General features: G+C 41.2%; 1 protein-coding gene across 16 annotated transcripts in view; it reads left to right on the forward strand.

The window, feature by feature from the left end:
* raskol (Ras GTPase-activating protein raskol) overlaps positions 1 to 22705 on the forward strand; it is a 58519-nt gene that overhangs the window by 23510 nt on the left and 12304 nt on the right. For 7 of the 16 annotated variants that reach the window (XM_018015569.2, XM_018015575.2, XM_089473822.1 and 4 more), the window contains 2 exons: positions 12910 to 13631; positions 17085 to 17156. The exons of 5 other annotated variants lie outside the window; for them this stretch is intronic. In XM_018015569.2, the coding sequence (XP_017871058.1) occupies positions 13127 to 13631; positions 17085 to 17156 (577 nt within the window). In that variant the 5' untranslated portion in view covers positions 12910 to 13126. Of the gene's footprint in view, positions 1 to 12307; positions 12411 to 12909; positions 13632 to 17084; positions 17157 to 19170; positions 22012 to 22705 lie in introns of those variants that run through there. 4 more of the 16 variants (XM_018015566.2, XM_018015567.2, XM_089473823.1 and 1 more) reach the window with 3 other exon arrangements.

The following is a 22705-nucleotide window of genomic DNA, read 5'->3' on the forward strand; positions in this document are numbered from 1 at the left end:
TAGGTAATATTGGAACTTTTTATGAAGCTATATGACTCAACTCTCTTATAGACAATCTCTTGTAAAACTTGCTCCTTTGATGGAGCATTCGTTAGTTTCATATGTGGAAATCTTATCTTTTTGTAGTACTTGCACTTTGTATAGAGTATTTTATTAGTCTCATATAGAATATTTCTTTCTCTTTTGTAAAATATCTGTAGATCGCTTCTATAGAGTATTCCCTCAGCCCTATATAGAATAGAGTATTCCGCGAGTACTATATATTTCTGTATTCCCTTAGTATAGCTTATAGGCTCTTTTTCGTATGAACTTTTCATAAAGTATTCCTTTAGCCTCACCAGCTCTCTCCTTTGGTATTTTTGCATCATATAAGAAACTCATTTATTATATAATCTCTGTGCACCCTTAGTTCCACCAAGCCTCTCTTATAAAACCTTTAGGTTGATTTCCAGAGAAAGTTTCTCTTAATAACTTTGAAGATATTTCACTTATCTATTTGCATAAATTCCATTTTAATTAATGAATCATTGGCCAATAAATCCTGAGTGTGCGTGTGTGTGTTGAGCTTTAAGCTCAAGTCGTTGTGAGCCGCTGATACTCTACTATATCACTTTTTCCTGGAGTTTTTCAACTGGGAAAAGCAAACGCCAATAGAAACAATAGGGCGCTCCCTTTGTTAGCTGCGGCGCGAGCGGGCATTGGGGGTGGCCGAGAGGGGGAGGGTGGGAGTTGGGGAACTGCCATTGTCTGTTGATGATGATGATGAATGCCATTGTATTGTCATTGTTGCGTTTGTCCATTTGTCGCTTGTTGTGCGGGTGAAATTGGCAGCCAAAAAACAAAAATAAAACAAAAAAAATAAAAATAAAAATAGAAAAAATCAACAAAAACAAAAGCGCGCGTTTTGCGAGCGTTTTTTATCGCGCTGCCGTTGCCAACTGCTGCCCTCTATCTGAATCTCTCATTCATACTCCTTCTGTTCCATTCTAGCTCCCTCACTCTATCTCTCTCTCTTTCTCTCTCTCTTTTGCTCTTTCTCTCTCTCTCTGTCTGTGTATCTCTTAAATTTTTGTGCGCAAATAGTTCAAGTCGAAATTAAAATGCATTACAATTGGCGACGTTTGTCTGTGATGCCTTGTCTACAACTGCCACGCCCATTTTGCTGTTGTTGTTTTGTTTATTTAGTGAGTTGCTGAAGGTACTACTGGCAACTGCAGGTGCATTGCGGCCGCTGCGCTTCTGTAGATACAAATGTATCTCAAAGTTGTTAGCAGTTCGTTTTTGCTGCTGTATCCGTTGGCTTTGAAGCTGTTTGCTGGCCATTCAATTGAGCATAAATGAAACAGCAGCGACAGCAACAGCAATAACAACAACGTCGACAACGACAACAATTAACGGCGTCGCGTTCAGTAATTCATATGTCATAAATATCTGTCAGTCAGTCGACTGTATCTGTATCCATGAGATACTTGTATCTATGTATCTGTTTGCATGTAAATTGCTCGTTCGCACTTTGCACAAAAAAACAAAAACAACAACAACAACAACAAAAACTGCTCGATGTCGTCATCGTCATCGTCATCATCATCATTATCTTTATTATTATCATCATCATCATCATCATCAGCGTCTTTTAGTCCCGTCGAGCAGTCGATCTACATATGGCAATTGTTTCCACTTCCAATTTGAGCTAGCCAATTATATAATGGATATATAAACACACACACACATGCATATAAATATATATATATATGCATATACACATAAGTGTATATGTATGTATGCATGTGCATGTGCTCAAGTACTTGTGCAATTATTTACGACTATTTCGTGTCTATTTTTAATCGGACTTAGCCCTAGGATTGCGCACAAGTGTGAAGATACTTTAAGATCTGCTACTTGAAAGATATATCTATATGTGCATATATACAAATATCTATGTATATACGTACATAGTTAATGATTTTTGAATACTGATTCGATTATAATTGCTGATGCTCCATCGAACTACTAAGTTAGTTTTTGGCAATCGCAGCTTAAGGCAATTCTTTGACGAATATCCAATGCTCGCTCGCAATGTGCGAGAGAGTAGATGGGCTATGTGATACTTACAGTTCTATAGTACCCATTCATATTATATGTATGTGTATTGGAGTATACATCTATTTTACATTGCTCTTGACTTATATATATAATATATGAATGTTCTTCTTAAGACCTTTATAGAGTGGGAATGATGTTGCACATCAGAAGTACTTTTTATGAACTCCTATTGAATAGGACTACCCTGTAGTACCGTATCAAAACCTAAAAATTAAGTTATGATGTTATATGGGACTTCAACAAACTCAGTTGGAGTTCTTCAACTTTAATATGCCAGAAATTTGAACTCGTTTTCGTGTACAACTAATTGAGTCTGTCTAGATATATCTAACCGTTCATCCATTCCATCGTTATGAATATATATAGCTATTTACCGTTCGACATATGTATCTGGAATGCCTATTCAAAGTCATGCTATACTTAATACTGATATTTCAGTAGCAGTTATCGATAACATACTGTAGTTGAAATATACAAACGGACTTGCCATCTATTACAAATATTATTATAATCTGTGCGTAATCTGTTTTATAAGCAACTTTGCTAATAATTTTCGGTATATCGATTTCGATATGCAGATCGAAGAAACTAGGGAATTAAATTACTTCATATATGTTCTTTTAATACCTTTCCCTTCCTCTTGCCATTTTTACATACATACAGGTACGGATGGGCTCTAAAGGCAACTATATATCTATCAAGATATCTAGGAACTAAATGTGCATATACCTATATATCTACAAGAAGTCTTGAGTAATTGAAACACCAGTTTTGAGCAATGTTCGGGTATCTGTTTGTCGAGCAATGCCGACAAGAGCAATCTTTTAGTCATAGCTCCATTGTCACATGTCTCTCTCTCTCACTCTCTCTCTCCCCATTGTTTCTCTCCATCTACATTGGCTGCTCATCCTGGCCAATCCTATGCGATAAGCTCTATTGGTCTTTGGCAACAGCAAACGATTTATGTCAGCCTGCAACGTGTCCGCGCGCAGAGCAGAGCTGTTGCATCTGTAAACAATTTCAGTGTTTTGCCATTGTTTACATTGGAGCCCAACGAGTCGCTGGAACCAATTCGTTGGCTACTGCTAAGGGGCGGTGAGGGCGGCAGCAGGGGATGGGGGGTGGCAAACGTTGGGGGTCAACGCAGTTAGTTGTAGTTGGAGCATGGCCCAGGGCCACTTTTTGCTGCTGCTGCTCGAATGAATTGAATTTGATTTGATTTGTTTACACGAATGTTTATCACACCTTGAGATGCGTTTGAAATCATTTCCAAAAATAAAAATTTCGAATTGTACGCCAATGCGCGACGCACTGGCCCGAGCACTAGCACAGTGCCACGCCTACCAGCGCCCACACAATGCTGAGAAATCAGATAAATATAGCGAAAAAAAGGCAGCACAGAAACGAATATAAAAATAAGGAAAATAATCGCGTAAACAACCAAACTGGGCAACTACCAACAACAACAGCAACAACTGGCAGCAACAACAACAACAATAAGTTCACACAATTCTGCCATTAAAAACATAATGTGCCCAGCCGCTTCGTGGAGCCCGCTCGTCCACACTTTGGCTGTGCTCCCTTTCAAGGCAGCCAGACAGAGACAAAGAGCGCGAGAGAGAGTGAGGGAGAGGGAGCGCTGGGCGGGGCAGAGAGGCAGAGGTAGCATTAAACAGTTAAATTGCTTTATGTGCCCATTTCAACATCTGAGGCCCCGTTGGGCGCTACTTGGGCCCAAAGTCTTGGGAGATATCTACCTAGCCCTGCCCCTCTCCGTTCTCCGCGCCTCCTCCTCCATCGGCAGAAGTTTTTTGCCCCTGCAAAAAAAGAGAAATAATTTACATAATATGCAAACGTTGCCAGACCTAAAAGAGCCCGCAAAATTAGCAACGCTTCCTACTAACCAGAGGCTCGTTCACCTCCCTCGCCATCCCCCCTCCCCCAATATTTCATGCACCTTTTGCTAACTAGTTGAAGCTACTTACGACAGCCCCATCAAAGTGGAGCCAGACAAAAAGGCCGCCAACTGAGTCAACTAAACTGAAGTAAAGTAAAGCAAAGTAAACTATCATTGCTCCCCTTCGCCCACTTTCCTTCATTCTGTTTCTTTTTTGCCTGCAGCGTGTGAAAAATTGCGTTGAATGAAAAGCGTGGCTCCAGCCCCAGACTGGGATGGATCCCAGTCACAGTGCCAGCCTCAATTTCAGTGGTGATAATAAAGCGGCCAGGGGCTGAGATAATTGATCTATAAAGACTTTGCCAAGACAATGGAATAACTCGGCCGAGATCTGAGCCAAATGAAAAGCTTGCTTAAGGATAGTGCTTTGATATGGCAAAGATAGTTAGGAAATAGATAAAGATAGATATAAATATAGAGAGAGTGTTAGTAAGATAAGAGAGAGTGAGAATGCGACAAGAAAAGAGCTCTAAGAGGCTTAAAAGGAAATATAGAGTGAGTTTACAGTAGAAAAATCGGGCGGTAGATCCTAGTATTATATATATAGATGTAGCTATCTCAAAGTTAGCCTACAACAATGAATGATTTCAGTATATTTATATATAGCCGTATGTTTACATATATAATCAATTCAAAGATAATCTATATTCGAAATCTGAAACACATGAAAGCATGAAATACGCTCTATGCATTGGATTGTGAAATACCCTTGATCAATCAAATCTAATCTAGAATGCATCATCCAAAGATCTCTTATGAATCATATCTGAAATGTATTGTTATTTTACTTTGGAAATGTTTATTAACATTCATTAATCATACATTTGCAGTACATTCTTAATTTTCCATATCCTCATATCAGCATCATAATAAAGCATCCTCACTTATAGTATCAGTACAGATCTTTCCAATCTAATGAATGTCATCAAATCACACAGTCGGCTAGTGGACGTAGACTTAGAATTCCCAACTCGTTATGGCTTAGCGCAAAGCAAAGTCAGTTAATACCAGAACCAAGAGGTTTTTCAAAATGCTAAACAAACACCTTTTGTCTGTGTGCATGTGTGTGTGTGTGTGTGCTTATGCCTAGTTATTGTTGATTAGAAATAATCAACACTAACATGACCTCAAGCCTGTTCAGTTTACGAAACTCGCAGAATAGAAAGTTCGCTGAGAAGCATATGTAATATACGTGTATACATATATTATTGATGATGATATATATATTTGTAAACAGATATGTTTATAGAGATTTACATATGTATCATAGCACAGCTATCTTATCTAACAAAATCATCAATCTTAGTGTTAAATATTAAAATAAAGCCACAAAACGCTGTGCAACAGTTTTTTTTATTTAGTTGAATTTTCTATCACTTTGGAAATAGAATTAGCACAGCAGCAAATTCGTTTTCTTCTCTGATTTGGTTAAGTTTTTCTGTCAAGCATAATAGAAATTAGTTTGAGTTCTGGCTAAAACGGCTTAAGCCATTTTTGATAGCCATTTCATGATTCGCCTGCTCAAGTTGGTTTTTCGGCTTAGGCCCATTGAAATTCACGGCAAACAATTGAAGAATTTCACAGTCGTCTCTCCGTCTATAAATGGACTGTCCCCAAAATAAAATATAAAGAAAAGAACCGCAAATATCCGTCGAAAAAAAAAAAACAACAGAAATTACCAACCGGACGAACTACAATAAACAACAATTTTCACTTTTTTTGTCATTTGCTGTCTTGACTCTTCTCGTTGCTGCTGTTGTTGTTGTTGTTGTTGTTGTTATTTCGTAGTTGTTAATTTAATTTGACTGTGGCCAACAAGCGATCAACGACCACAACAATGAGCCTCCAGTCCGCCTTTCTCCCCGCGGCCCTCCCCCATTCCCCCCGTCGCTTTTCCCCGTGCTGCTTAGTTTTTCAGTCAACGTTCTGATTGTTGTTTGTCTCTCTTTTGTTGTTGTTGTTGTTGTTATTGTTGCTGTCTGTCTTTTCATTGTTCGGAATGAATCACACAAAAGGCAACACGTTTATGGCTATCTGCCTTCTCTGCCCCGCCTTGCGTCATACTCCCCTCTCTCTCTCTGTCCCGCTCCGCCCACCCATTCCGCCTGCTATTTTGCCATTTATCTTTATTCCAATTCTAATTCGTTATTATACCCTATATACAGTTCCATGCTTAGTCGAGTCAACATTCTTTACAAATTATCATGTTTTCTAGAAATCGATAACTATCGATCGCGCTGGTTTAATTGCATATAATAAAATCAGAAGTGTTAATAACATCAAATTGAGGGTTTCGCAAAAAATACGCACATTAAGTATAGATCCTATTAGCTCTAAGTCTCTATCTTGTTCTAACATGATATCGATCATCTCGATAATTCTTATGTTTGTTTCAAAGTCGAGCTAACTAACTTACGTTTACATTGTATGTTGACTTGGTGTACTGTAACTACTTCTATTTATATATCGATATATGTATATTATCGCTAGCTTACCAGGTAGTCAACTATCTCATCAGATTCGATTTGTAATTGATTATCGATACATTGACTCATTGATAGCTAAAGCACCTTTGTCTTATCTTCTGTAGATTCTTTGGCTTTACATTATATCGAGGCATGGATATCGATATCAATTGGTTTTGTCTTGATATCGATAAATTTCTTACTGTTTGCAGGGCAGGGCATCGTGCAGTCGCCTAAGCTCGGCTTGTACTACCTAACTCCCTCTCTCTCACTCCCATCTTTCACTCTCTCTCCCTCGCTCTCTCTTATTCTGTTACTTCTTCAATTAATTCCTTCTCCGTTCTTCTTGTCATTCTTCTCGACTGCGTGTCTCTCGGCTGGGCTTTATGTATGTCGCAATTATCGCCGCAATCATCGTGGTCCATTTTGATGATCATCGCCGGCAAAAGTCAATTACCCGACCGTGCAAATATATAGTTAAAGATATATATACATATACATGTAATGGAAATCATTTGCTTGGTGATCCGCTTGCTTTGTTTATATCTCGCATCTTCATCAATCCACCAATCCAGCGATCTGCCAATCTGCGCCAATGCCAACGACCTCTCGCTGGGATCTATCGAGGTCTTCCAGAATCAGCAGCAGAGGCAGAGGCAGAGGCAGTCTCAGTTTCAGACTCAAACCCAGACCCAGACCCAGACCCACAAATTGCGAGAGGCGTGCCCCGTGACTGGGCTTGCATAACGCTTCATCATATGGCCGACTGCGTTTGCGTCGACGCTGACTGCGACGTCGGCGGCGACTGCAACGTCTTTTGTTCTATGCGACAATGCGGCAAAGTTTCCCACGTATCCAGCAGTAGCTGACGAAGAAGAAGAAGAAGATTGACAATGACTGCGTCGAGGCCCCCAGCGAGGGAAGCTCCATTGAAATAGTCAAAAAAAAAAAAAAAACAAAAACAAGAAACAAAATAGTGTTTTTACTTTTGACAGTCATAAAATGAGGTTCATGATGATCTAAGGTTCGCCTACGTGAGATACGAGCAAACCGATCTAGTTGCTGTTTGCAGCTCCATTTAACATATATATGTATATATGTAAATGTATAAATGTACAATTGTCTATAAAGGTATTGTGATGTTAGCAATAGTCCCAAAACTGCAAATCATTCTTCAGTATAACTCGAATCTGTGCTCAAAGGAATCAATCCGCAGCGAAATCAGATCCATATCGGATCTATATAGAAAATGGTTGAATAAATAGATATATATACAATTATTATTTTATATATATCATATTAATATATATGAGTATTTAAATATGAATTATATGAAAAAAATATGAGTATTTAAATATGAATTATATGAAAAATCATATTTACACAATAGATTTTGCTACGACAGGATTTAGTTGATAGATGCATACATATATGTATACTACTACTTTTTAGAACTTATTAGCATTTTTTATTGACATTAGAGATATATCTCTATATACTATATAGTAATGTCAATAAAAATGCTAAAAAGTTCTTTGCCCTTCTGTATCATATTCCCATTCATATATTCATAGACAGCTATAGCAAAGTCTCCAAGTTGTTCTTTTTGAAAGCAAAGACAATTCACGTGGCTCACAGGCTGGCAGACGAGAGCACGCTCAATCGTGTGCTGCCACTTTGCATGTGCAAGGTTGCCACTCTATTTTGGTTTGAAAGCTCATAGTTCGTGTGGCAAAATATGAAACATTTAATTTTAATGGCAACATAAATGTCTCGTAGTTTCTATTTTTAGTACTCATGCTCTGTGAACTGAGCAAGGTTACCAGACTGCTGTAACTAAAGTACGTAGCTCCGGTAAAAACACCTAAAGTTTATTTGGTGTCAACTTAATCAGGAGTAATGCAATAAATATAAAATCGAATGCTCCAATTGTTGTCCCATCAAGTGGCAGCTCTGTAACGGTGTAAAAGCCAAAACAAATGTCAAATCATTTTTGCTAAAGAGTAGAGTGAACATAGAGTTGCCACACTGCTGAATTTTTAGTTAAATAGTTTAAACTTTAATAATAAAAACGAGTTTGAGCTTTCTTAGAGCTCAAAGTATATAAAAAATTTTCATAAAATTCGGTCTAGATTCGATTCAGTGTTGCCACATCGCTAAAAGTAGCCAACTTTCTTTGTCTAATTGCACTATCGTGTTGCCAATTAAACTGGAAATATTCGAATAAAATAATATATGTATATTCGAGTGTCAAGAGAATGGTAAATTGTTGGTGTATTTATAATTTATAATATTTTTTTTTATAATGCCTTTGCCGTGATGTGAGCTTGTTTGGAGTGCTCATTACATTGCTATTATATATAGTATATCATTCACATGAACTACGGCTACGGCTATGGCAGCTTATTTGCCAAAATGAGGTAATTGTGAATAGGTTTTACGCTTTTGCATTCACAATTATCATATTATTTTAATACGCGTAATAAAGCAGATAAATGGAAGTACACTAAAAACAATGATCAGCCTCTCACTTTTGTTTGTATATTTTTTGTGAGTGAGAATGGAACTTTGTATTGAATTCTTTACTGTTGACTATGTGAGCTGTCATAAAACTTTTCTTTGATTCGAGCTTTAAAGATTGTACAGTCGAGATATGAGGGAATATCCAATGAGCTCTACGTGATTTGATTGTAGCATATATTGAATTCGAATTGGCTTCAGCACATAAGTCTATTATCAACGGTTAAATGATCGTTGCTCTTGGTTTATGTTTCGTGAAGTGCAGCGCTGCTATTTTCATGAATTCAACTATATATATAATCTATAAATATATATAGCTCTAACTCATTACATACATGTATAAAACTATTACAGTTAGATATACACATATTGTATACATATGAAGTATATACCAATCTAGAGCTGATATGTCCGCGTGTTTACCCATTTTGCTTGTCTCTATAGTTTCAATAATAGCGTTTCAATTTCAATATATGTATAGGAATTCCCCTTGCTATACTGCCGTTATGTCAAATTCTTCCCTGAGTTCCCTGAGTCGATTCCCGATAGCTCGAAATGGCAAGGAGATTAGTTTTGATCGAATTGCATAGAAATTCAAATTATCGAGAATTATCGAGAACGACTTTTTTCAAGGGGATAGTATTTTATTTTGATTTATCCCGGTTTTTGAATTAGCGGGGTACACATTATCAAGACTCGACTGTCTATGGTATAAATGAAATAATGGAATGTATAACAGAATGACAATAATAATAAATGTAAATAATTAATAACCAAAAATCTTCGTGTATCCAAAAATTGTATAAGTACACTAAAATACGGTTATAATGACTCTGCTTATACCGTCCATACGGTTAATGCGATAAATATTCTGGTCCCCAGACAAATATATATACAATATATGTAGCTATAGCGGCATAGCATCGTCCGCTTATAACGACGGTCCCTTGAGCTCTACTAAGTATATATACTCCAATTCTCTAAATGTCACAGCCAATATACTCGCATCACTTCCACTGAACGAGCGTAGCGACAGCCTTGATTATAGACCTTTGGATTCTGAACTACTTTTGAAGCAGCCCTCGTAGCTATATTTGTGACGTCATCGGCGTCGTTGCAGTCGACGTGCAAAAATGTAGCGCTGCCAAACTGTGCACAGCCACCCCCAACTCCTGCAACCCCTTTTGCATGTATTCGCGTGTGTGTGTGTGTGTTTGTTTGTGTGTGTTGCCATATTGTTGCATTAATCAGCATTAAGTTGGCTGGAGCTGAAATGCAATGATTGCCGTATCGTCGCATCGTGTCGCATCGCTTGGTTGCTTTATTTGGCGCATCCGCTGCGGCGCTTTGTTCTTGCACACAAGCGCACGCACACATGCACACACATACTCATACACAGACACTTGCTGCTGCTTGTCTGTGCAGTCATATGCTTCTTTGATCCCATGACCATATGCGCACGTATATCAAATTCTGTCCATTTCTGGCCATTGGCTCGCACTTCCGTTCCGCACACACACACAGACGGCTGAGAGTCCTGTGTGTGTGTGCAGTCGCTTACAGGTGCGACGACGTCGGCGTCGGCATCGCCGTCGACGTCACGCTTCAGCAACAGCAGCGCTTGAGAACAGCTGCGTCTCTTGTCTCTGTGGAGAAAGTAAGACGGCGAAATTTATGTTTATCGCTATAACTATAACCATAACTATATGAATACATATAAAAGTGTATGTGTGTGTGTGTGCGTGTTTGTTTGTGTGTAGTCATCTCTATATAGAGCGACCTCATGCTCTGGCGTTTTCTTTTTGGGCTCACGCAGCTCGCAGCTCGCAGCGCTAGAAGCCAAAAGGCGTGGAGTAAAATGTTTATGGAAAAGTGTTCATGGCAAAACGCACGCAACTTGGCTTGGAAAATTCATTAACCACACTGTGGCAACAACAACAACAATGGTTAAAGAAAAACCCGCAGCCGTCGAATGAAATAGACGAAGACAGAGAGAGAAAAAAGCGGCCTAGAATTCAAATGTCGGTGCATAATTTTTATGCGTGAAAGCCTTTGAATTTCAATTAGTAGCATAAATGCATAATTTTTCTTCTCTTGTCTACTGTAATTATCGATAACAACTTGCTGGCATTAAGCAGCATATCGATTGCCACAATTAGCATAGTCGCTAAGCATTGTGTTTAAAGTGATTAGCTACAGAAAATTGATTTGCATTTGACTATTGATTAACAAGCTTCTTAACAGTAAATTAGCATATCGATAAATGTTCGCTTTGGCAAACTGTGCTAATAGATTGATAGATACTGATATATTAATATATATGGCTAATGTTATCGATCACATTCGAGAATCCATCCTTCAAAAACTATTTTAATAATATGAATGAGGCATATCGATAAGTATAATATCGATAGAATCAACAACAAACTCTTAAGTTACGTTAAACTTATGAATAACATTCAGAAAAGGATATGTTAATATCATTTTATATATGCATATCGATCAATTAAGGGCATTGCTAAGTAGCTGCAGTGCTTAGCTAAACTTAGCAATATTAGTTAAGGGAAGTACTCTCTACAGATAGGTGTATGTATATTAGTAAGTCTATTTTCAGTTAACCTACATTTCTCAGTCATCGATATCATATTGATCTCAGTCAAATTTAAACCTTCCACGCTTTCAGCTGTACGTTATCGCCTATTCAAAAACCATGCAAATTGCTATAAAACTGCTTACAAAGAAAAGCTTAAGAAAACATTGCAATAATTATCGATAACCTGCTAAAATGGCTCGCACAGTAGCGTTCATGCATGCCATGGAACAACGACAAACGTTTCATTTCATTACCATTCCATTCGTTCCAACTCGTTCGCGTCAAGAGCCAACGAGCGTAAAATTGTACAAGTTAAAAGGAAATTTTTGGGACCGACTGCGATGACGATGTCGATGACGATAACAAATTGGTTAGCCGAAGTGCGCAGTCGCGCGTGTGTGAGCAGAGAGAGAGAGAGAGAGAGAGAGACTATAAAAAGCAAACAAAAAGTAAAATTAGTTAACAATTTGCGGTGCACAATATACACACACACACATATAGACAGAGAGTTAGCTGTCATAAGGTGGACTGCGGGCAAGAAAGGGGTTGCTAGGGCCTAGGGCCAAGACTGCGACTGCGACTGCGACCGCGAGTGGGTCGGGCGCAGTCAGGGTCAAAACTTTAGGGCAGCCAGCACGCCATGACCATAAATCTTAATTGTCGACGCAGGCAAGCGAAACCGCCGACGCTGGCGCCGCAGCCGGCGTGTCAGGGCGACAGCGTTTGCCAAGTTAGTTAGTCAGTCAGTCATATAGTCAGCTCTGGCCACTCGGTGAGTTGATTAGTCTTACGACGTTCGCTCTCATTGACTGCAAATCAGCAATGGAAGGTTTTTTTTAATATAAAATCCTTGACACTCTCCACTCGCTACTCGCTACTCGTTACTAATTACTCGTTATGGATGAATTTGTTATGTTATGATTGATTTTGTTGCAACATGAGTATATCACTCAATACTTGCTGCAGTTACTCGTTAATGCTTAAGCAACTCTCGCTACAAGTTACTTAAATAAATTGTAGGTCATTCGGTACTTACTACTCGTTACTCGCTACGCGTATAGAATATAATTCTAAGTCGTGCATAATCGCGTTGTTGCATTCATTCGTTACTTGCTAATCGCTATTCGTTACTCGTCGCTCGTCGCCACTCGCTTCTAAAGGACTTAAACAACGAATGTTCACTCAGTAGAGTCTAAGCAGTGTCTCGATACTCGCTACTCGCTGGGTGAACGCAAAGACTAAAGCAACAAGCGTTTCGTTACAATTTCTAGAGCAAGTGGATGAGAATCATGCCAGGGCTAGGGCAAAGAGACTAACAAAACGCAACGCAAACCAAATACACAATAATCTAATTAACAAAAAAGAAAGGCAACTGAAAATTCAATTCAAATACCAAAAAAATACCAAAAATAAACAAGTCTAACAAGGCAAAAACAACTAAAACCCTAAACAACAAGAGCAAGTGGCAGCAGTAGGAGAAGAAGAAGCATGAATTGCGGTGCACTGCGCACCGTCAACGACGACGCGCAGCTGCAGTCGACAGCAGCGTCTCAGCAGCAGCGCAGTAAGCAGCGTTTGCAGCAGCAGCAGCAGCAGGAGCAACAACAGCTGGAAGCACAGCGCAAAATGCACTCAATGCCGCGCACACCGACAGCGCAGTCGCAACTGCAGTCGACGTCGACAGCGCAGTGTCGCGTTGTTGCCATGGAGCAGCCGTTGCGGCGCAGCACAATGCCGCGTGGGCGTGGCCTTGCCTCCTGTTTGCGCGGCGAACGCGACGATGCGCCAACGCCGCCCGTGCACGAGGTGCACTGCGAGCTCCAGCAGTTCCAACTGCAGCAACAACAGCAGCTGCAACAACTACTGCAACAGCAACAACAACAACAGCAGCAACAACAACAACAACAGCAGCAGCAGGATCAACTGCAATCGGGCAGCGGAATTCAGCCCCCAGCAGCAGCGACAACAGCAACGCTAGATGCAGCCGGCAGGAGTAAGTAGTCGATCCAAGTGAATTGGAGAGTTTCCATATATATGTGGATGCACTATAAAGATACATACCATATATCTAGCTTATTTAGGAACTGTTTCTACAGTACTTCCATAGAGAACCTAATATGGTTTTATGTGTATAGACAGTTCCATTAATATACAAGTATGGAACAGAATCTAGAATTGTTAGCATATCACTAAATAAATAAAGAACTGAAAGTCATATATATATACATATATTGTAGTAGGCCAGTAAGAGGCTTGAGAGTACAGCACTATGGTTAATTAGCAATATATAGGTACACATCTATCCATACTTAACTATATCGATGGCTGGGGCTGTTAATAATTGGCAATTGGGCGATGATCATAGAAATAGCTGATACAGAAGAAGAAGAGCAGGGCGGAACTCTATAATATATACATATATACAATATGTATATGTTCAATAGAATCTAGTACACCAGATGTATTATATTGAGCTAGTATATGAAATATAGTCAAGTAAAGAAAATATGTGTTTTGTGGATGGGGGACTTTATATGTACGTATACGAATCCATTATTGGTACATCTGATACTAGATAAATATATACATAATCTGCATACACATTATATACATATATTAAAGGGTCTCCATGTACAAGTATTTTATAGAATGTAAAGTATATTGTATATGTAGTATAAAAGCATATATATTATGGTCAAAATTGGATATGCCAATAGGAATCTGGTATAAATACTATATATTATATTATAGATAATTGATATACGATAAAGAATCGATTTTATAAGTATATAAACTATATTTATACGAGTCTACGCCATAAGCATCAATATTGATACTTTATAGCGTAACTAGATCAATTGAACTACTCATTATCATTTTAATGAATAATTTACTATAAAGTACTAGTTCATACTAGTCTGCATATTAAATGCTGCAATGAACGCTCGTTTGTTCATGAGCGACTCTATGCAGAGCTATCACATTGGCCATAAACGATTCGATCAGTTCAAAGGTTCATTAACGAAATGCTTGAGTTGAGCTCCTCATGCTGTTCAAAGTGTTCGCTTGAGTTATTTATATGTTGATCACAAGATCAACTGTAGAGCTGAGCAATATGAATTGTTCATGAAATGCCGAACTGTGAACTAATTGGACTAGTTTTTAAAGATCATGTGCATACTTTGAAGGCAGCTAGATATACGATGTATGCGATATATGATGTACGATGCACGATATATGACGTACGATATGTGTCATAGGATATACAAAATACGATATGTATTGTCCGATATACAATTTAAGATTTATGATGCACAATACGATATATGATATACGTATGATATATATATGATATACGTGTATATAATGCATATACATGGAATGTACTGATACATATATAATGATATTAGTACATACATATATGCCGGTTGTATATTTTCACATGTAGCTCAGTTTAGACTGGTAAAGTATAGATAGACGCACTCTCATTGATTCATAGACACTATATCTAAATATATATAGATGTTTTTATATAGCCACTATGCGTACAGTTTTCCGGAACGAAATTGATCATAAAAAAGAAACAAATGGGAATGAGAAGCAGAATGGTAATTAGAATGAGAATGAGAATGGGAATTAGAATTAGAATGAGAATGCGAATGGGAATGTGAACTATATAGCTTGACAAAGTGGGTTCGTTAATGTATCATATTTGATGATACGCACTCCATGATGCCAATGACATCATCGGCTACTGAAACTGAGCTGTGGACGGGGCGGGATGGGACGGGGCTGGGCATTTGCTTTGATGTCATTAGTGTGCGGCTCCGCAGAATTTACAGTTTATGCGCGAGTGAGAAAACGTGCGAATTATAAACGCCAATTGGCAGCAAAAAAGGGAACGAAATGACAGCGAAATGAGCTCTTGCTGCTGCTGCTGCTGCTGCTGCTGCTGCTGCTGCTGCTGCTGCTGCTGCTGCTGCTGCTGCTGCTGCTGCTGCTGCTACTGCACTCTGCTGCTCTAGCGTTAATCGATGTTGGTTAACGGTAACTGCCGTAACGCTGACCATGCAACATTCGAGCCAAAGAACTATCGCACACATAATCCGTTCTACTATGGGCAACCTGTACGGGCCAGATCCGCTAGCAGAGCCGAATGAACTTCAAACAGCAATTAGACAAAGGAACTGAAACGATACGGAATGATATGAAATGGAATGAGACGCGTTTCCATTGAATTGGAATTCAAGACAAGTGAAGAAATTTTATCACACATATTAGGGAGAGGGAAACAGAGAGATGGTGGAATGGGGTGGAATGAGCGGTAGCAGCCTGTAATATTCTTAAGAACTGAATGCAGTCAATGAATATAGAGAATTGGTTGAATCATTGAATGATTCTCAGCTTTAGAGCTGAGCTGCCTGAACTCTCCTTTTATGCGCAGTTTACAGCCGGCACTTCCTTGGGGCGCGACAACACATGTTGATGATTAGCCAAATATCCTATAAATTGTGTGCATTAATCATAGATCTATACTTGTGTGGAAAATTCATTTTGTTTATTTAATTATCTAGGATTATATTATATTTTTCCATTATTTACTAGGCTCTACTATTTACGTTGATGCTAAAAATGTCATATCTCTAGAGAAATATGAATGGAATGAGATCAAGATATGCAGCAATTCACTGGAGTGTTAAAAAGTTACCGTTTCCAGTTTGCTCTTTGATCTCATACATGAGGTTAACAGTGAGTACAGGGCAACGGTTAGTCGAGCAAATAAAATGCTTTCTCTGATGTTTGATCACTACGTCAGAGCCTGCTCTCGATGGGATGGAAAGCAGATTCAATGGAAGTATGGCGCGAAAGGTGTGGGGAGGGGGTCTAGAAGGGATTGTCGTGGAGCCGACGACTTTCTAAGCGAAGGCCATGCCAATGCGCATTCACACACGTGCCGCACCCCTGGCACCCTTTGGCCCCTGACAGCTTTGACAGCTGCTGCTACTGAGTGCGCGTATCTTTTGTGTAAAAGTATCTGTAGCTGTAGCTGTATCTCTGGCTGTATCTGTAACTGTGCGAGCCGTCTTTGTCATTTGACGACACATTTGTGTATGCACATAAATTGTGCTTGACGCTGAATTGGCGCATTTTGTTGTTGTTGTTGCCGCTGCTGTTGCTGCTGTTGTCGCCTCGCTGGCTATTCATATTTTGCATATTAATTGAAATGAATTCACAACAAGTTGACACTGCCCCGCAAATTGGAGCCAAAGCGAAAGGTCAGACCATGTAAATGGGTCGGTTTGTGGCTGACTATCGCAACGGCTCACAATTCACAATTACCGTTAACTAAAGACCCCTTATCTAGGCATACATTATATTGATAATGTTCTCGACAATGTTTTTAACCTTCATTCTCTCTCTCTCTCTCTTTCTTTCTTTGTTGCAGGTGAGTACAAGTCGAAGACATTGCCCCGCATACACTTCGATACGGCACTAAACGATACGTCATTAAATGAAGGTAAACCTATATTTGTTTTGGGATCTCCAATGGGAAGATATATAAAGTCGATATAACAATGTCACAACTTAGGGCTATCGATAGCATCGATAGCTTTAGAAGCGTCATATTAAAAGATGTGTATCAAAGACTATTTAATTTAATGCCCAGAACATAATTCGCAATCGTGCTGTAATTACCATAAATATACATGTATGTTCGTCACGCGCCCATCTCTAGGCACGACTCGCTAGCTGTCTCTGCATACTTTGAAGCGCTTGCGTAACTGTTTTGCATTGCATACTTTGTGGCTGGCTGTGAGGTGAGACTAGTGGAAGGGGCAGAGAAAATAAACTGTAATATTAGTTGGACCCGCATTAACAGTTCGTTGTGCTGTTGACATACGCAAGTGTAACACAAACTCAACTGAAAAAGGGAATGGAAATGGGAATGAAAATAGAAATGGAAATGGCTAATTCCAAGCTTCATAAATAAGTCGCACAGTTCCGCTAAAGGTGCCGAGGATATAGGCAACGACTAGGGCCGAACGTGTCGCATACACGTAAGATACAAAAGTCACGCACTTCCGTTAAGCAGCCAACTGCTGCGGCTGCTGCTTGAGTGGGAGTGAGAGGGAAGTAGTGAGAGAGGCATGGGGTGGGTTTGGAAATGTACGCCTCTAATTTGCTTATTATGCGCCGTCTATGTGCCCAAGTATGTTCCCAACACACACACACACACAAATATATTGGATAAGAGCGTGTGCGTGTGTATGTGTGTGTACCTGCGCTCAATTACGTTCAATTACGAGCCACATTGCCGCTCGCGCACTTTTGCCTTATGGCTTATGCCTGCGTCTCGTTTCGCTGTTTCTTCTCCCCTTACATTCTTCGTCCACTTGTACTCCCTACCGCTGTTGTTGTTGCTGCTGCTGTTGTTTTGCTTTCAATTCCGTTTCTTACAATACGCTGCGCTGCGCCTAAGACAATCGGGCATATTGCTTTTGTATCCTTGATACATACATACATATGTATGTTTGCACATACATGCATAAATAAATATGTGTATGTGTGTGTATACATAAATATGTATGCTGCTATAAGGCATGCAGGTATGCAGATACCATTTGGTACATGCCTATCATCAGAAAACATGTTTGTGCATGTCTTTGCCTATTCTATATTTGACTTGTCACGGACACGTACAAACATGCATGCAAAATGTAGAGATACGATCGAAATACACGAGAAACTTGTCATTACAATAGAACCCAATCTGCGGGAGGTGCTTGTCACACTTCTTGTGTGTTGTATTATCAATTATTATGGACGAATTTTTAAAATCGATTAGCTGTGTGAGTTCTGGTAGTAAAGGTAAAAATATTAATTTTATAAAACGGCTATCTAAGCTGCATACATAACTTCATCTATTGTATAAAAATCGAACACTTGCAGACTCGTATTTTTATACATAATGCAATTGTTGTTATTTAAGAGCAAACATATATTTGCAGTGCATTTGTGTGTTTGCATGACTGAGTCGTGCCTTGCTCTCTCATACGCCTTGCACTTCAGCGCGCTATCTCATTCGCACTGCTGCTTTGTGTCGAGAATTCGGTGGCTTTGTCAACGCGCATGGGCAGCACTGTTTGTGTTTGTCAGCGTCGCTTGGCTACACTGCGCACTCTCTTACTTGAATCAGACAGGGCTGGGCAACTCGCAAATTATGAAGTTGCAACTCACTATACTGTTTATCTCTACTAAGAGATCAATAACAATTATTTTCAATTATTTTTATTGTTGATCTCATATATATTCAATGTTTACCGTAATTATAAACACTTTTTTATATGGTAGCAATAAAATGCAATGTTAATTTAAAATTAACGTAAACATAAACAACTCCCAATTGGTTGGCTGTTTTGTTGCGTTCCATCCCTGCTTTTAAGTGATCACTGTTAGCCCGGATCGTTCTCTCGCTCTCTTACTCTGCTTCTCTCACACTTTTATCGTGGTCATGCCGCTGCTGTAGCAACGGCTGCGTCGGCGGCAGCGTCAGTTGTGAGAAAGGCGCGTCATCGAGTGGTAGCGAAGCGGGAAGACGACGACGACGACGCCTGCCAATGCGTTTTCTGTTTTGAGTTTTTTTTTGTTGTTTTGTGTGTGTGTGTGTTGCGTTTGCGGTTTAATTTCCAACTTACAATGTATCATTCCGTGTGTGTCGCGTTGCTTTAGCACTTTTCCGCTAATTTCACTCTGTGCGTGCGTAAATTCCTTTTTTTTTTAGCGTGATAATAATTGAGCTTCTTGCAATTCATGTATTTGTTGATGGATCTTTTGTTTTCATGAAATTCGTTTGAAAATTAAAAAAAAAAACTCGTTAAGTGCGTGTGTGCGTGTATGCGTATGTATAGTACAACACGCTCACATATTCCGACGCACAACAAAGTCTCTATGAGCTGCGTTGCATGCAACGAAACGCAGCGAATGTGATGCAAATCGCGATAAAATAACAGCAAACAACTACTGCAACTATAACAACGACAACAACTGGCGACAACGACGCGTGAAAAAACTGTAAGAAAGCAGAAAAAATAAAATAAAACGTTCGCTCGCAAACGCGGAAATGCACTTGAGCGCATAATTTTTATAAACCAAGCGACACCAGCGACAACAATAAAAACAAAATCGAGCAAAAAGCATAAAGAAAAGCAGCAAAAACAAAAAGAGAAGAAAAAACGGCTCGTCAGCAAATTGCAGCAGCAGTGCAGTAGCCTAAGAAGCCACAACAAACAGACAAACACACAGTTAGAAGGAGAAAAAAAGAAGAAACTCTCTGGCAAACATTGAGCTAAAGGCATTCACACACACATTCATATAGAAATACCTGCACACTGTGCTCTCTTCCTTGCATGCGTGCCTGTGCGCCTGTGTGTGTCTGTGTATGTAAGAGAGAGAGACCGAGAGAGAGAGCAATGATGAACTCGGCGCCTAGGCGCATCAGCAGCAGGAATAACAATTAAAATAAACGCGCAAAATGTTGCAGGCGCATAGCGACGCCAGCAGCACATCGACGACAACAACAACAGCTAGAAACAGCGCGGAAAGCAACGACAGCGTCGCAGCTTCGACGCCAACACAGGAGGAAAAGACACAGCGTCGACGCTCCACCTTCTACGTTCCGTTGGTAATCGAGGACGACGACAGCGCTGAAGTCCAGCCACAGCAACAGCAACAGCGCCATCTAGCGCCGCACGGCGGCAGCAGCTCAAGTCTGAGCAGCAACAGCTGGAAAAAGGGCAACGCTCCTAAGGCAGCTGAGCGCAAATCTAACGGGAGCAGCAGCAGCAGCGGCGGCGGCAGCAAAATGTCACCGCCTTGCGGCTTCAATTGGAGCATTAGCGGCAGTGACGTCGCTGCGCAGTATTCTGACTCTGATGACGAGCAGCAGCCGCAGTTACAGCAACGCCAGCGCCAGCAATTGGTAAAGTCTGCAGCTGCAACAGCATCAGCTGCACCGTCAACAGCGACGCCAGCGTCGAACGCCAAGCTTAAGCGCTATGGCATTGTTCTGAATGTGATCAGTCTTAATGGCAGCGGCAGCGGCAGCGGCGCTGACGATAGCAGCGGCGGCGTTGAGCCTTTAGCTAATATGCCGCCAGATGGCGCCAGGTGTGCGCCACGCACTCATTTCAATGAAGATAACGACATTGTGATGGCAATGCCGCCCAAGCAGCAGGCGCTCTCGCTCTCACCCGCACACTCGCGTCAATCGTCAGCGGCCGTGGACGTCGCCACCGGAGCCGCTGCTGTCGACGACGATGACTCAGAGATAAGCCGTATGCAGACAAACACCTCAACGCCCATCAAGCTAATGAAGTCGCGTTCGCGCACAAACATTTTGGCTGTGCCGCTGCCCAGTGTGGAGCGCGGTCTGGCAACGACGACGTCATCATCGGCGTCAGCGTCAGCGTCAGGGGCAGGGGCAGCGGCAGCTGGAACCACAACTGCGAAAACAACAACAACGTTGATCACACTGCGCGCTAAGGCAAAAACGCTGCCGCAGAACCTATCGCCGTCAGTTGCACTGCGCGAGGCGGCCGCGCTGGACGACACGGCGCACTATTACAACAACAACAACAACAATAATAATAATAATAATAACAATAACAAACAGCAGCAGCAACATCAGGCACTGCCGCAACGTCAGCTGTTTGGCGGCAGCAGCAGCAACTGCGCTGGTTCCGGCTGTGGTTCCGGTTCCGTTTCTAGTTCAACAGCCTCGCCCTATAAGCTGCAGAGCAGCGCCTCAGCCGCGTCCATTCTAACGCACAGTTTTCCGCCCAAGAATCTGTTCCTCTTAAAGTCGACGCCAAAGCTGTCAGCGGACGCCACGCCTCCGCCCACGCCCATCACCTCGCCGCCAAAGAAGTCGCTGAGCTTCATTCGCCGCGCCCACTCCACGAAATTGTCGCGCAGCAATTCGCTGCTGAAGACAATCGGCAGCGGCGGAGCAGGCGCCGGCGCCGGCGCAACGTCAACAGCGACGCATCAGTCAGTGCAGCAGCAGCATTACGGCATGTCGTCCGGCACAGCGCTGTCGGCTTCAAGCAGCTGCGCCAGCGTCACGGACCGCTGGTGCTGGAACTTCTACATGGACTACGACATCTGCCCGCTGAGCCTGGACGAGCTGGGCGACTACTTCCAGAGGGACCACTGCGAACAGCTCATCTGCGAGCGCTTCATGCTGAAGGATCTCCACCCGCACTCGACGGCCAACGCTTCGACTGGGGCCACTGATGCCTCCCAGTCGGTGTCGGAGCAGCAGGGCAACGCAGCAGCAGGAGCGGCAGACGATGATGCGGGACATCATTCCGGTAGGTCGACAGAGCTGATACCCTGTAAAGGATATAGTAACAGCACAGCAGTCCCTATTAACGTATACATGCGTATATTTCTGAGAGAAGTACAGTAGAAATTGGAACTCTTCCAGATGGAATACTCTACTACCTCTATTTCTCTCTCCCTCCCTCTCTCTCTCTCTCTCTCTCTCTCTCTCTCTCTCTCTCTCTCTCTCTCTCTCTCTCTGTTTGTCTCTCTTTGTGCTGCACTTAAACACGTTCGGCACGGCTCGTTAGTTTCTCACTTCCGGTTACTGTTAATATTACGACGAACCCTTGATCAATCGATACCCCTGCCTACCTCTACCGACCCCGCCCCCCTGCTTGTAACTGTTTCCCCCTAATACTTTTAGTGGTTGATATTCGCCTCACGGCCAGGGTCGTCCGTCTGCTCAGTCAGTCCGTTTCTTGCTTCGTTCCCTTGCGATCGTGCGCATTGATCGCCATTGCTTTTCTGCGAAAAGAAAAGAAACAAAGCAATGATAAGATAAGAGAACACGATTTCGATTCTTTACCCCCTCCAACCCCCCGCCCATGGCATTATCCAATAGCATTTCCATGCCTCCCTTCCAGACTTCCAATTCACAGTGTGTGCGTGTGTGTGTATGTGTGTGTTCGTTCGACTATCGATGTACTTCACACTTTTTGCTGTGTGCCAGCCAGCAATGCC

This window comes from Drosophila arizonae, chromosome X (genome assembly GCF_054131065.1).
Source record: "Drosophila arizonae isolate 15081-1271.41 chromosome X, UAZ_ARI_1.0, whole genome shotgun sequence".
NCBI lineage: Eukaryota > Metazoa > Arthropoda > Insecta > Diptera > Drosophilidae > Drosophila > Drosophila arizonae.